Consider the following 16608-nt stretch of genomic DNA (forward strand, 5'->3'; position numbering starts at 1 on the left):
CTGCCAGGAAATGACCAAAGAGGTAAAGCAGCCCAAGGTTGAAGGTAAACGTCAGGGATTCCCATCCCATTTGCTAGTAATGTCCTGCCATCTTCACAACAGCCATACTTGGCCCTCACATCACAACCTCTAACAGAGGCCAGGCCGGTATTATCCTAAATGGCTGCTATCTGCAGTTATAATGCAGGATAAGTGGGGAGCAGGAGAGAGTCTCACTCTGAAGTTGGGCCATGATGGAGCAACACTTAAGCCTTGATCCTACTCCCCCTGTTAATCCATTTGCTTTCTAGACAACAGAAACAAGGGCATGCTCACAGACAGCCTGCTCTCACTTATTTACCAGATCTAATGGGACGAAATCTTTTATAGTCATACAGGAGGCTATTACAAAAAACAGAAGCCCCCCTCCCTCAGAAAGGCTACAGCAGCAGCGACAAGCACCCAGAGAAGAGCCCTCTGGGGGGGAAGGGAGAGAAAGAACCACCATCTGGGGTTTAGTCATGGTGATGCCAGGGGTTCGTGCACAGTAACAGGCAAGGCAGACTGGGCCTCCAAAAACGAATAACACAGAGGAACGGTTGTTACGTATGAGGTAAGAGGACAAGTGGCAGTTAATTATATTAAAATGTGTATAATTCATGATTTACATAAAAATCAAGCCAAAGAGGGTTTTTTCAGTTCTTTAAATTAGGACTGAAGTTGGGTGTCAGTGTATTAGGACATATAAGATGTCACCAACTCCATGAAATGTTGACAGCGAGACCGTTTCGAAACAGGATTGGGGCAATGGGCAGCAGGAGAAACTGTAAACATTTTGCATTTCAACACTGAATATGTTGATCCAATCTTTTCAGGGGGACGTTGACTGTATTGCACTGAGCTAACCAAGAATACTTTTTCCATTGTTGTCCAAAACGTGAGCAGCGTGTCATGGTGGCAACTGTCTAAGCCAAGCCCTTGAGGATGTTTGGTTTTTTTTGTTTGTTTTATGGTTGCTGAGAATGGACAAATATTTAACTTCGTACAAAGCGCTGCACTTGTCGCGGTTACTTTTTAGCCAGGTGCCCACAACATTATAAAAACTGTGCAAAATATAATCTAAACATAATTACACACAAGAAACAAACTCAGCAGAGATACGTGTCATTTCCCTGCATGTATTCTAATGTTGTTTGATAATGACATCAGCAGGTGCTCATAACATCATATATTTAAAGGGAAATTTATCAGAGATCAAAATGTCAGATATTGCCATTATAAAACGCACTTCCCTCCTAGAAGGTGGCAGTGTTCAAAAGCACTTTTATTAGTATGACCTCCCTGATGCTGTCAACTAGGAGAAGAAAAAAAAAAAAAACTTTAAGGAGCTATGTAGCTCCTTAAAGGAGCTACATAGCACTTCCAGAACTCTCAATAGAAATCAACAGTGACTCGTGTAATGCCAGTGGCAGCTGTAGTTCTGGCCCTGCCCTGAAAGAACCAATCATTAGCTGAATCAGGAAGCATATAAGTTAACGGTGTTGCTCCACCGATGAAAGCTTACAGTTAGTTAGAACTTTTTGGCTAACCGTATCCGTTATGCAATTTAGCATACTATTTGAAATGACAAATCAGCACTCTTGATTTAGCAAGAAATGGAGCTGCAATGCTGTGACACTTTTGAGTATTTGTGGTAGATGTATAACATGAAGTCTTTATACTCCGGGTTTGAAACTGCAGGTACTCTCGTATATTGCTGGCACACAAACTGCATTTGAGGTGTTACAAAGATGGCTATGAAGTGGGAATAATTTTGGTTTCAGTCACTATTAGAGAGTGGTTCCACTCTCTGCCATGTGTATTTTGCCCTGTTTCAGGATCTTGCTGATATTATTGAGTCCTTAAATTGATGATATATGATTATTATTTCTTATATTGATACAATGATTGGCATAGGAGGAATCAATGACACTGAAGGGACCAATCACAGTAGCTGCAGGCTGCACTGATGCGATGCATTGTTACATTTCAAGGGAGGTGCACGTCAGGGTACAATGTAGGGTTTCAAGTGGGATGCAGTTGTGATATAACTACGCAGTAGCTGAAGCATAAATCCCCAGTGAGGATTTTACTATTGTTTGGAAATATTGCCCCTAAAGACAAAAGTAATATTCAGTGCCTCAGATGCTGTTAGCGCACAGGGACTATTGTTTTTGATCTTACAATAAACCAACAGCTGCACAACCATTTCAAGTGATAATTTGAGATGAGCAGAAAAGCTTAACAGCTTTTTCACCACAGTAGCGATGAAATATTTGAGTTTTGCAAATTTCTGAAGTGACAGTACAATTTTTACTGAAAAGTAAAACAACACTACCACCGAGTGATCCACGCTACTAAAAAGCTGCACTCGCTGCCCATACTGCTCATTTTTAACCATGTCAAATAGGATCTGTAGTGTACAGACGTGCAGCAAAAGAGATTGGCTACCCTAACTAGACGTGTTTTTGTTGTTTGAGATGAAAAGGGATTGCAGAGGAGCTCTTATCATAGTGTGGGATATTGAAACTGCCTAAAAACATCAAGACTTATTGTTAGATTTGTCAACCCACTCCTGGGCAATCTCGTTTTCCTCTTATTAGTCAAAGAAAAAGTACATGAAAGACTCTCGTTTAAGTTGTTTTCACACCAGCTATTAACTACGATGAAATACAACATCTCTAAATCTACATCTCAGTTAGAAGATGACAGGCAGCTAATGAAGACACATGGAACAAATGCATGATGATGTGCCAAACAGGCTGCCAGCAGAGCACCGACTTACATGAAGCCAGGGACAGAGGTCCTTGGCATGAAGGGCACATCATTGAGGGCTAAGCAACAGAAGACTACACTGTGGGATTTCAGGAATCATTTACCAGATAAACAGCCAAGGAACCTTTCACAAGCCGCAACACAAAAAGGCATGAAAAGAGGACGGCTACTCATACTAAAACACAAGTTGCTTCCTCACCTCTAAGACTCCTCTCAATCTCTCATCCACACACATGCACTGCTTTCCCGGTTTGCTGCCTGTAGTCTCGAGGAAAGTGGAAACCAGCGACAGTGAAGTGTATCAGTGCTGGAACAATGTGCAAGGGGCCGTTCTGTAAGGCTAGCCAAGGAGACTGGGAGTGCTCCATTATCACTGACCAGCACCATAGAAAGAATAGAGCTGCCACAACAGTACAACAGCAGCGAACTGGATCACAGTTTGTCAATATCCATTTTGGTGGTAGTCTCATATTGCTTTAAACACTGTGGTCTCACATGTGGCAGCCTTAGCAAAAGTATCCATTATGAGAAAAGGAAACAGGTGTTTAAGGAGGCGGCGGGATCTGTGGCCTGTCTGATCACCACAGTGGATAGAGTTGGAAATCCACTCTTTTTGATGTTATATTCACACGCTGTTTGCCATACTCAAAGTGACTTCGGATGAGATGTGAGTAACAAAGTGAACTCGTGTTTTTAATAATAATAATAATAATAGATACTTTATTGATCCCCATGGGGAAATTACTTGTTTTTCTCTGCATTTGACCCATTCACTCAGTGAAGCAGTGGGCAGCCCACTAAGCAGGCGCCCGGGGAGCAGTGTGTAGGGACGGTACCTTGCTCAGGGGTACCTCAGGGTAGCCGTTAAGTGGATTCGAACCGCCGACCTTCCGATCATGGGGCGACCACTTTACCTACTGAGCTATCCCTGCCCCTAATTCTCATTTTAATTCTCATTCCTTAACTTTCTGCGATGCCTTTCATATTCGCAAACCAACTCAGCTCTAATCTGGCAGAAAATCAGGGTAAGGCCGACAATGTGCCACAGACACCCACGTTTTTGCTGGGAATTCTCAGATTCATCTGTGATTTGTATGGAACGCCACTGTAAAATGCATGTTTTTTCAAGCTGTTTTCAGAGCTGCTTGAGGTCCTCTGCAGCATCAACACTGACCACTGCTCTCTAGAGGATGGCAAAAATGGACATTGGTCAATAAGAGCCAATTAAACATGCCATCTCCACAAGAGAAGACAGAAGGAATGCCAACGTTAAATCACTCAGTGGGCCCCACTCCGTCATGACCACTAACAGCCACTTCTGGACCCTACCCTGCCCCCTATTCCCCCCTTAATTCAACCTGCACAAGCTAACTGATGTTAGCCAATAAATCGTTTTCAGTCACCTCCCCTTATGAAGCACCTCTTGGAAGACAAAAGAAAATGAACCTCAAGTCAAAGGAATTAATCTGAGGCCAAAATTATCCTGATCATTAAATGTGGCGCAAAATGCCTCGTTGATTTTTTACTAACGTTGACTATACAAGTTTAAAACAAACAAGAAAAAGCAAAGGTAAATGACAGTAAGCCTAAACTGCTGCCTTCATGGGAGTGCCCGGGCCAGCTTGTCTTGTTGCTGCTATGTGGCATTAAAGCAAAACAAACACATCAGCCAAACAGTTTCTTCTTTCTACATTGCAAAGTCCTCAGAAAGTAAACATGCTGGATCCAAATGTCCAGACTCAAAGCCAGGGAGGATATTTGCAAACCCACAGTAACAAAACAGCATAAATCAGCCTGACAGAGGGCCGTGTCAGCTGATTGCTCATTATCATAATATCCAAAGTGCAGGGATTTGCAAGGAGTCTTCCAGTTGGTATCTGCACTGTAAAAGATTATTTGAATGTTGTGGTCTGAACTGCTTAATTTTTACAACTTATTAACTCTGGGGCCTGGCCGTTCACATGCTCTTACCTCTGTGCACACAGCAAGGTGTACACAGAGGTAAGAGCAAAGCTCCAAAGACTGAACACTTGTTGCAAAGATAAGAGGCGGTGTATTTATTTTTTTTTACCAAAAAGACAAGTTGCAAGCGTCTGAAGTGCGCCGAATATTCGAGATATTGTAAAATTATTTTGAAAGCTCACCATCTTGGTCAGCTACTATAACAGCACAAGAAACCCTTTCATTTCAGTACGTGCAAATACTAAACATCACCTAACCCAACCAGAGCATTTGCAGCAATAAAGATTTAAATGAAGAGCATAAATTTACCTGGCAAATTTTTTGAATGGACGTGATTTACGCATTACTTTGAATATGAATGTAATGAAAGCCCCAATAAAACACAAGCAGCCAGATCACAAGACATACGCCGCCTGCTTCATTTAACTCACAAATAAACTACAGAAAAGAAAAAAAAAAATTCACTTCAAGGAAAAAAAGTCTTTTGTATATCTTGTTTTGGGCACAAAGTCAGCAAATGTTAAAAAAATATTTTGACAGGTGATTCTATATATGGAATCATCTCCTACGGATCAGTGAAATATAAGGTAATTCCCACAATATTTCAAAATAACTGCACAAATCAGTGCCTAGGTAGATGCATTTCAAGATGGCTGCAAAGTGGGAAAGCCTGCCACCAGAGGGATTTTGACAACATTTGACAATGTGGGCTCTACTTGCATTTTCCCCACCTAAAACGGTTTCTTTTGAAGTTTTGGTGGGAGGGGGGTATTACCACTGTTGCTAATGTTGCTCATTTCCCCTTGAAAGACACGTACTTTCCACTAGCTTTCAATAAAAGTTATAAGCTTAACTACTTAGCTCTTATTGTAAATTCCCCAGTGGATCATTATAACGAGAACCAAAAGAGTTGTGACCTTGGACACTTCTGTGCCCAATTAAGATGTCAAAGTGTAAGACTACTACATCAATCTCAATATTTCCCCGAAATCCGGCTGAGTAATGGAGCCAAACACGTGATCTGCTTAAGTTATCCTTTTAAACAGGAATACATCATTGAAACATTACTTTGAAATCAAGCCCATCGGGCCTTTAAGGAGATCAACTTTCATGTAAACTAGGCGCAATGCTAGTCCCCCATCTGGCTGCCACTTCGTTCAACAACAAAGACGATGTCTACGTGATTCTCCCGAAGGGGGTGGGGATGACTGAGTGATGGAGACTGTTGATGCGCGATGTTGACCTCGCCGGTTTCTTTAAAGTGCAATTACTGCTCGACTAATTAAACAATCTCCGTGATCTCTGTCGTAAATGTTGCACATGTTAGGCGTCGTGAACTACGCTTTCCTATCGACTCTGAACACATTTCAAGGGAAAAGGGGGGTGGGAGGCCAAATCGAGTGATAAGTTGAATTATGTAATCACAGTGTAATAAATAGTTTATTCTGCGACAGAACAGTTAGTGGAGTAAATAGTCCACCTACTAACTTGCCCTAGACAATTAATAACCTTAGAAAATCGTTAAACCCCTCGCTTCTTGCAACAAAACAGGACTTGGGCGAGCAAACAATGACTGAACAGCATCTGCGTCCCCTGGCTACACAAGCCAGATGGCCTCCAAGACAATAAACTCAAACCTCACGCCATGAACTTAACTTTATCTGACAGAAAAGGGAAACCAAAACACAGCGGCGCCGTACAGTTACTTAGCTCTTTCACTCACAATAAAATAAAATATTCACACAAGTAAAACCAACATAAATCTAATTGGCTGAAATATTCCCGTCACGTATCCTTGACCACTTTTCTAACTATATTTCCTAATCTTCCGACCGTTCCTTAGTACCTTTAATTTAATTGACCTGGGGCACGGTTGCTCTGCAACATAAACACGGGCCTCGGGCCAAATAAAAACAAACGAGAGGCACATGGTTCAAGAGGACGTCTATGTAAAGTTTATCGAACATCTGAGCATCCTTGGATATAGACAAACACGTACAAGTCACTGTAAATACTGGACCACAAGCCGTGTCGTCAATGCTATATTCCGCTTAAAGTTTAACTTTGGAGAACAACATCAACGGGCAAAGCGAATACAGCTAGCTTGAGCTCTGCTAACGAGCTCGCTCCTTTAACAGGATTGCCTCAGTGTGAGAAGTTCAGAGAACATGCTAAGCTGGTTACCCAAATACTAAGTTACACAAAGTGCGCTCGCACCAGCACGTACGCAAAAAAGCTGACACAAACAACTTCTCATTTCCGCAATGAAACCCATTGGTGATACTACCAGCAATCACAATTCTTGTTTACCTCTATTTCAAAGTCTGGAAGGTTGAATGCTGTCCTGAACAGCGAGCAGAAGTGGGCTATGGCGGGGACTTCCCACCAAGACTGGATCTCTTCCACAGAAACGGTACATCCCTGGGACATTTTCGGGCTGAAGAAATTCTGTAACGTTTATTTCTCACATTAGAAAGTAGATTCTTCCGCGACGTATAGTGCCTCCGTAACATTAAAAACATGAAAAAAGTTGGTGTCGCCGTCCTGTTGGGACAGTTGCCATTGCGACCCGGAGAGCGCTACAATCTGTTTCAATCAGAGTCTCACCGGAGCTGAACAGATGGGAAGGGCGATACCACTGCAAGACGAATAGGGGTGTCCGACTACTTAGGTCGATATGTTAAACTTTCTGTGAACATAAATAGTAGCTACAGTGGCGAGCATATTTGCCTCTTTTGATAATAGCCTGTAACTGTTAAACCTCTTTTCAATTGTGTTTGACTGTTCGGTTTAATAGTAATCTCCCACAGTAAATAGTCCCCAACCGATTGATAATGGCCTCGCCGTTTAAAGGGAACCATTGTAAATGGTGAATAACTGAAAACTAAAACATTAAAACCAGGTATGGCCCTACAGCTTAAGTTCGTTTATCTAAGGTCTTGCTGTAGGTTTTAATTGAGTCCGTCGATATTACTTTAGGTAAAAATTCCTGACTGTGAAAGCTTTTTTCCCCCCCATTGTGAAACGAACACCCCTTTCACTTACAGCAGTCCGAAACTGTCGTTCAGTTTATTACTCAAGCGCAAGTTTCAGGTACATCGAGATTTTGTAAACACTTTAAGGGAAGGTTACTACACAAGGACTCCCTCTATCGTAATATTAGAGAAGTGCATGCTATGGCACAGCGGAGGCGCTGAGCGCACTCAGAGCAAGTTCATTTTATTCTGATGTCTAGTGTTTATTTGTGTGTGTTTTACTTTTATCTCTGCAAGACAATAAAATACAAGATGTATAATTTTAACGTAGTATAACAAACGTTTTCATTTGATGCATAAAGCATGCGTAGGAAACCAGCATAAATTTTCAGGCATTACCGTACACTAAACTGCGAGATTTAACATAGTGGTCCCGTGTGCAGGCCCACACTTTGGTCTGAAGGTGGTGCTCCTGAATTTAAAAAGAAAGAAAAAGGGGGGGGGGGGGAACATATATACAGACTTTACATGAACGTAAATGTATGGCACATAATACATCGCACTTTCTATTCTATAATACGTGCACTAATTAAATGCAATAGCAAGCATTTTCCATAAACGGTGGCAGTGGACAGTAATTTAAATATCCTTACCTAAATATCTCCCCACCAGCCTACCAGTTTAAGTTCAAGCCCATCTTCTTTTTCTAAAGACAATCAGTGTGGTGCCAGTCTTTGCAATGAACAACTGACATTGACTGAAGTTTACAAAAGTTTTTCATGCTAACATGTTACCTAAAGAAGCATTGTAGTAAAGTAAATCTCCAAAAGTTGATTCTGTTCATCTGGACGTAGCGTTTTGTGGGAGAAACGTTTGAATCGAGGAGGGGGCCTAAGGGTACATCTGTCACCATCTTACAATGCTGTGATTGCAGCCATTCCCCAACTCTCTGTGAATGGTACTCATGGCCATTGATCAGTGGGATTGGATCAATGGTTGTTGATCAATGGTCATGAGAATTTGCACAATTATGATTAAGGAACTGATCTCCCAGCCCTTTGTTCCTCAGTGGGCTGGTTTCAGTCATTATGCAAATTTACTGTTTATAAGATTGAAACCTGCAGTCAGCTGAGACTGAAGACGTCACCTGGATGAGTGACGAAACGTTTCTCCCACAACACGCTACGTCCAGATGAACAGAATCAACTTTTGGAGATACCAACACCACACACAAACTGAGTAACATGGAGTTTTAACAGGCCATGGTTAAAAGAACAGAACAGTCACTTGTCATGACAGTGCAATATATTGTGCTGTGAAGTGAAACCAACTAACCATCCAATTCACAAACATAAGATTATATTGTTAATGGGGCTACATAGCTGTTAAGGCACAATTTTGTTACAACTGCTGCACATCCCTCAATAAAGAGGGCAGAGTTTCATTGAAGACTAAAGACTAGTCTTTCGATAACCCTCAGGGAAATAAATAAGCTGATATAGGCTGGATCTTTTTAGCTCTTTGGGGTAATAAAGTGGTATAATGAGACAGCAGTACTCTGAAGAAATTGATGAGTCTAAGACAATGTTTAGGCAGTGTCAGGTCTCAAAATCTCCCAGCAAAGGGTTGGATTTTAAGAAGAGTTGAGCACATTTATTCACTTCACCTGTTCTCAGTGTGTCTGATCGATGTACACTGATGGTGCTGTAGTTCCAATCTCCAGTGAGATTGGAGATTGGAATCAAAAGGCTATAAAAACCACATGAAACATAGTGATTCCTACTTTTTCTGTTTGCTTTGTTGCTGGGGGGAGGCAAGGAAGAACATCAATACTGAGATGTAAGTAACCATATTTACTCACCCTTTGCAGCAAATATTTCCATGCCTTGTATGCATATAAAGGGGAAAATTCTAGTGCCTCTACCTACAAAGTGGAAGCACTGCACATTCACACAGGTGGTGTCACGGTTTGCCAACCAGACCATGGGGATATGGGGAATGAGGACCCAGGCGCGGTGCTCTGTGTATAAACAGTGCATTTATTTACAGTGATGGAAAAACATGACAATAAATCCCGTGCTCTCCCGACTCCCATGACGTGTCCTCTTCCCAGTGTTAGTCCTCCTGTCTCTGCGATGAGCGCCCCATGCTCGCTGCCCTCTCGCTACTCCTGGGACATAAGAGAGAGGCAGCTGTCAAACACACAATAATGCAGGAGACTCAAACTAAGAACTGGTCGAGAGACTAACATGAAGCCACGCAATGATCCAGCGTCAGAGAGAGCTCCACCACACTCTCAAGTAGCTCCTCCGACAGGCCTGATCAGCTACAGGTGTGTCAAGGTCTTCAGGTGTGGCCAATCACCTGCCAGGGCCACACCCACACATGCACATATGTCTACAAGCAGGGAGAACGAGGGACAGCAATACAAAATACATACATTATAATATTAGTCCATAACTGCTCAGGTTGTTTCAGTTTCCGTGGTTGATTAGACTTCCAGTCAGAAGTAAGCTGGTTAACTTAACAATCCATAGAAGCTTTCAATGTAGGTAAAATAAGCAAAACCCCTTTCACGGGTGAACTATGGGTGTTAAGACATACAATATCTATAAAGGATCACGTACTGTTGCACATATTGTTTTGATTTGCTTCCCCTTACTTTGCAACAGCATTTTAGTGCTGCATATACTTGATGACACCACTAATAACAAACAAATATATAATACAAGCATCTGTTTTCTCTGATGATCAGCACATACTTTATGTGGTTTTCAATACCACATAAAGTAGTGTTTGCGTGTGATTTTGCTAGTCTTATTCTAGTAAAACATATTTATTTCATTACTGAAGGATAAGAAATAGACCAACTTATTCCAAAAGAGTATGTGATGCCAAAAACATCAGAACTAGTCTGTTTGTTTGTTATGCACTTCATTATATCGTTACCATGGTCCCATATTTTACTGTTTTATTCAATACTAGCAGTATTTCAGCATGCCAAGGTATAATTAGAGGATAGAAAAAGTATTTCTTAACCACATATTATTGTTTTTTTGTTAACAAAAAGTAATTGCTCACATATCAACAGAGTTAAAGACAGTCATTGGGTCTGCTTTCTGTTCCTCACACCCACCTCCATACCTCTGTGGGCAGAGCCTTCAGTGTGGCACCCCCCTCTGTAACTCTAATCCCATCTGAATCTCTCCCACCTGAGCTTTGCAACATCCCATCATAAGAAACTTCTCAAATCTCACCTGTTCAAGAAGGCCTTCAATCTCTAGCCTTTTTGTTTATTTATGTTCTTTGTAAAGCATCATTGAGTTTCTTGAAATGCACAATAAAAATCAAAGTTATCATTATTATTGTTGTTTTTGCTGTTATCATAAATTGTACTTATTCATTTCTATTTTCTACAATAAGGTCTAGATTTCTAAAAACTGAAACCTCTCGTAATGATGTAATTTCTCTACTCTAACTGAAACTAAGTCTTTCCATACAAAAGTAAACACTACATATCTAGGCAATAATCAGTTTTCTATTTCCACCACATTTGTGCTCTTTTTTTCTAAACTGACGGCATAACCACAAGTTTTTTAAGAGTGAAAGCCGGGTTTGAAAATATGCACTGATGAGTGAACGTCATTGATAGTAACTGTTTTTCCATTAAGAACGATCAATATTTGAATCAATTCTCATGAAAAAATGGCGTAAGGGCAATGAGCAGTAGCTGCCATGATCACATGCTCCTTTTTTCTTTTTTAGAATCCTGTAATTGCTTTTTTCCCCAGATTTTTCAGTAATGGCACAAACTGTGTGCATTATGCCATTGGATACAGCTATTAGTAGTTTTTGTAAGTCTGTGAACATTAATTGCATTCAGTGCTCCTGGACGTATTATGTAATAGCAGGACTAATGAAAAAGGGAGCTCATTACTGGTGAGCAGCCTTTTTTGTTTCAGTTCACGTTCTGTGTCGTGTTTATTTATACAGTACGTAGAAGTAATACACACTGAGGTATAATTGTGAGTATTAGTCTCTGCAGTGTCTGTTGTGCGTCCTCTAACAGCAGCTCCACAGGCTTGAGTTTATGTCTAGTTGTGTTAGTGCAGAGCTGCGTTGCTGGGCTGTGTCAAGCAGAGAGTCACCATAAGAGGGAGGGATTTAGGCAGCAGGACAATACTCGTGTTTGTGCAACGGCCCCTGAGTGGCGGCTGGCTCTCTCAGATCGCTCTCGCTTGACTACCATTCCTGGATGCATTGTTGAAGTGAAAGGAAAGCGGACAGCCTGATCCTGCTTGTGGGATGCTGCACCAGAGGTAGGACCAGCGTTTCTTACTGCTGCGTCTCTGTGATGGAAGAAAAGTGAGTTTCTTGGAAGCTGTCTCGTGGGGCTTGTGCTTCTGAACTATGTGAGCTGGGTGCTCTAGTGCAGTTTCTGGGGGAAGTTGGAGGTTGGCTGGGGTTGAGGCACCCTTCTCTGTGTTTTGGCAGGGTCACTACTGTTCGTGAATGGATCTAAAAGAAAGTTTCACAGAAAGAGGCTCAGTGAAAGGCATGTGTAGAATGTAGCTATGCGCCGGCAACGGAAAAAGACAGTGTTCAGAGACAGAAAGAAACACTTTGGGATGAAATTGCTGAGGTGACATCAAAAGATACAAAATGTTGTATCTCAAGGTTTTTTAAATCTTCGACAACGCGACAATGAAGGATATAGTTGAGGTTTACAGTGGTAAAAATAGAGATGGAGTGGAGGCGGAGAGATTATGAGAGAGATTAATTAGGGAGATGAGGAATTGGGGTATGCAGGGAGTGGAAAAGACAGAAAAAGGACGCCTAAAACTGAGAACACTGTAAAGGAAGACAAGAACTGGGTCCCCAGGTAAGGTTTCAGCAGCATTTGTACTATCTGTAATATACACCACTGAAGCTAGACTACAAACCACTGAACTAAAAGAAAGGGGGGGGGAAAGCCTGTGAGATATTTTTCCAAACCACTCAAATCTCCTCTTCAGCCTTTTGTAGCTGGTGAACTGCAAAAGTAATACAGAGAATACTCCCATTTTCAGCTCTGCCCTCCTGGCCGGAAACAAATACTCTTTATCCCTTTTAGCTGGCAGATTAGAGAGACTCAAGATGTTCTGTCTTAGTGTGGTAGTCCCAGAATATGATACGATTCAACTTTATGACTGACTGGATTTTATGCAGCCTGACATTCAATGTGAGGTGTGTCAATCCCTCATTGTAACCATGCCCTCCTATTAGGATAAAACACCAAAGAAAAAGTTTCATCAGGAGGGCTTTGATATCTGGAAGGAAGATATTGGTCTTACTCTACATGAATCTGCATTTGTCTGTCCAGACAGTGGAAGAACGGCCGGGTTTTTGTGTGAAGTACAACACAGCACAACAACTGGCCAGAAGACACAGATTAAACTCTGGTGGGTCTGACCACAACAGGAAAGGAGGGCGTCCATCCCTGACATACCAGGGAGAGGAAGAAGAAAACGGTCCATTTCTACCACTTCAAAGGACACTGCGGGGTGCATTTGTGGCGTGAAAGGACAGGTGAGGGTTGAACTACAACGACAACTCTGGGCTGTGGACCGAAGTGTGGAAAAGCAGGGGGGAGAGGAAGACGACGAAGAGGTGGGATAAGAAGAGAGGCAGGTTAGGCGTGGAGCCCAAACACAAGCAGGATGGGAGAGAAGAAAGTTAGGTAAGTAATGAATCCTGTTTGTTTGGTCTAATAAAGAGGTTTTCACCAAATGGAAGCAACAGCTGTGGTAATATTTATCTTTTATGCTCTCTTTGTGTGTGGACTGGTTGGGAATCCCCTCCCCTCCCTCTGTGTGTCTACTTTGTGACTCTGATTTGTCGTTCGCACGGCTTGTTTTCGTGGCTGTGTGTAAATTGTTCTGTGTCTATGTTGATCCCTTCGCAGTCTCCCTGCTAAGCTGATTAATGGAGGCGTGGCAGGCCTGGTTGGTGTGACATGTGTATTTCCTATAGATCTGGCCAAGACCCGCCTACAGAACCAGCAGGGTATCCAAGTCTACAAAGGAATGTGAGTGGGGTTTCCTCAGCCGGGGGTTAATATGCTAATCTGATCGATCTGTCAGATATAAAGTTTTTTTGTTTTATGCTTTAAATTATTTTAGTTATTGGTACTAATTAAGAAAAAAACATACGAGCTGCTTACAGATAATTGTATTTTGTGGAAATCAGAATCAAAGTTAAATATTTTCCTCCTGATGTAATTCGAACTGCACGCAACCATGTCTGACATATTTCTCCACAGAATCTCAACGGGTGGAGCAGTAGAGTAAAATGTGCTCTCTCCATATTTGCGTCTATGTTTTGATGAGTTTGAACAGAGCTCATTGGGGTCATGGTCGTGCACACTGATGGACTCTAAACATCTATTTAGTAGATCAAGAGATCAAGATGAAAAGGGAGTTTGGTGTCCTTAAAAAACACATTGACCCTAAACAGTTAGCTGCACACATCTGGTGGGCATCAATACTGCTGGCTGGTGGGGCGTGCCTTTCCTGTGTTTAGTGGCTTGTGATTTTCCAGAGTGAGTCAGACATGTAAAAATAGCTTGAAATATTCCTTTAAAGGGACAGTTACAAAGTTGGCATTTGGAAATAAAACAGAGAATCTGAATATAATCACTTTCTGTAGCCGTATTTGTTGTAAAGCCAGAGTAGAGGGCTGGGTTATAGGACAAAGGCAACATGTATGACTGTAGAGTCCGTTGTGAAAGATCTGGATACTGCTATGGCTATTTAATTAAGAGTGATTTTCACTTCTTCTTTGTTGTCTTTAAAGGCTTGACTGTTTGGCCAAGACGGTGCGCTCAGAAGGCTATTTTGGATGCTACAGAGGTATTCTTTGCATTTCTAAGTACTGTGATAAACAACACTGTAACTGTAAAAGAAATCTCACCACCTACGCCATTGTTTCTCCTGCATGCTCTAAATCGTTTTATCATTATAGCGATTACCTACTACCCCAGTTGGAAAGCCATAAGCTGTTTTTTAGTTTTGTTCTATTTTTGTACCTTAAGCATTGCTGTTAATAGTCAGTTTGTTTACCTCCAGGTGCAGCGGTAAACCTCACTCTAGTTACACCTGAAAAAGCCATCAAACTGGCTGCCAATGATGTCTTCAGACAGAAGCTCTCTAAGGATGGGTAATGTAGCTTTTGTTGCTCACTGAAGTTATGTGATGTAAAGCTAAAGCATAAGTACGGCTTTCAGTGTCTTATACTATTGTATATTGACCATTTAATTTGTGCACCATGTAATAACGTAGGATTTTCTTCAACATGAAATAGTCTGTTGCCTCTGTTACATTCTAGCATTGATACACGGATACGTTCTAGCATGGATACATTCTAGCATGGATACATGGATACATTCTAGCATGGGTACATTCTAGCATGGATACATGGATACATTCTAGCATGGGTACATTCTAGCATGGATACATTCTAGCATAGATACATGGATACATTCTAGCATGGGTACATTCTAGCATGGGTACATTCTAGCATGGATACATTCTAGCATTGATACACGGATACGTTCTAGCATGGATACATTCTAGCATGGATACATGGATACATTCTAGCATGGGTACATTCTAGCATGGATACATTCTAGCATGGGTACATTCTAGCATGGATACATGGATACATTCTAGCATGGGTACATTCTAGCATGGGTACATTCTAGCATGGGTACATTCTAGCATGGATACACTCTAGCATTGATACATGGGTACATTCTAGCATGGGTATATTCTAGCATGGGTACATTCTAGCATGGGTACATTCTAGCATGGGTACATTCTAGCATGGGTACATGGGTACATTCTAGCATGGGTACATTCTAGCATGGGTACATTCTAGCATGGGTACATTCTAGCATTGATACATGGATACATTCTAGCATTGATACATGGGTACATTCTAGCATGGATACATTCTAGCATGGATACATTCTAGCATGGATACATTCTAGCATGGGTACATGGGTACATTCTAGCATGGATACATTCTAGCATGGGTACATTCTAGCATGGGTACATTCTAGCATGGGTACATGGATACATTCTAGCATGGGTACATTCTAGCATGGGTACATTCTAGCATGGATACATTCTAGCATGGGTACATTCTAGCATGGATACATTCTAGCATGGGTACATTCTAGCATGGATACATATTTAAATATATATATGCGTGTGTGTGTATCAGAATCAGAATCAGAAAGGGTTCTATTGCCAAATGTTGAGCAGGTTTACAACATTAGGAAATTGCTGCGGTAGTTAGTGCAAAACATTCTGTCAGACAAGTAAATATAAAAATAAGAATTAAAAGTGCTAAGTAAATAGTAGACACACACACACACACACACACACACACATATATATATTAGGGGTGCAACGATACACAAAATTCACGGTTCGGTTCGGTTCGATCCTTTGGTGTCACGGTTCGATATTTTTTCGATACAAAAAAAATGTTCATGCCTTTTTAATTTGTCATTTATTAAAATTATAAATATATATTTTAACTCAAAAGTACAGTTTTTAAATTTAACCCTAACCCTTGTGCGTATTTTTTATTTTGACAGCGAATGCGCACCTGCGGACCACTTATGTGCAGCCCTAGTTATTTAGCTCGTCATATTGCAGCCACAGAAATTATTTTGTCCATGAAACCATAAAGCTGCACTTTCTTTTTGCCTTATAGTCTGATTTGTCATAACTTCTCCGTTTTGTGGTAAGCTTTTCTTTGGCTGTCACTTCTTCACCCTGACCTGTCTTATTTGGCTCAGCAGAACTAAAATATATATACTGCTGCTTTT

The 16608-nt window shown here is 41.3% G+C and overlaps 2 protein-coding genes across 4 annotated transcripts in view; one reads left to right on the top strand and one right to left on the bottom strand.

Annotated features, from left to right (window-relative positions):
* The window catches only part of cecr2 (CECR2 histone acetyl-lysine reader), a 34488-nt gene extending 27138 nt beyond the window's left edge, over positions 1-7350 (bottom strand). Inside the window, exon 1 of the mRNA XM_085281537.1 lies at positions 7066-7350. Within this exon, the coding sequence (XP_085137663.1) occupies positions 7066-7185 (120 nt within the window). The 5' untranslated portion in view covers positions 7186-7350. The remainder of the gene's footprint in view (positions 1-7065) is intronic.
* A 4546-nt stretch (positions 7351-11896) lies between these two features.
* The window catches only part of slc25a18 (solute carrier family 25 member 18), a 10829-nt gene continuing 6117 nt past the window's right edge, over positions 11897-16608 (top strand). Inside the window, exons 1-5 of one of the 3 annotated variants that reach the window (XM_085281547.1) lie at positions 11897-12049; positions 13093-13449; positions 13675-13797; positions 14565-14620; positions 14837-14927. In XM_085281547.1, coding sequence (XP_085137673.1) covers positions 13430-13449; positions 13675-13797; positions 14565-14620; positions 14837-14927 — 290 coding nt within the window. In that variant the 5' untranslated portion in view covers positions 11897-12049; positions 13093-13429. Of the gene's footprint in view, positions 12096-12125; positions 12613-13092; positions 13450-13674; positions 13798-14564; positions 14621-14836; positions 14928-16608 lie in introns of those variants that run through there. The other 2 variants (XM_085281549.1, XM_085281548.1) reach the window with 2 other exon arrangements.

The sequence above is a fragment of the Mchenga conophoros genome, linkage group LG7 (assembly GCF_057382185.1).
Source record: "Mchenga conophoros isolate Kocher_MC1m ecotype Shallow Benthic linkage group LG7, M_conophoros_male_GT1.1, whole genome shotgun sequence".
NCBI lineage: Eukaryota > Metazoa > Chordata > Actinopteri > Cichliformes > Cichlidae > Mchenga > Mchenga conophoros.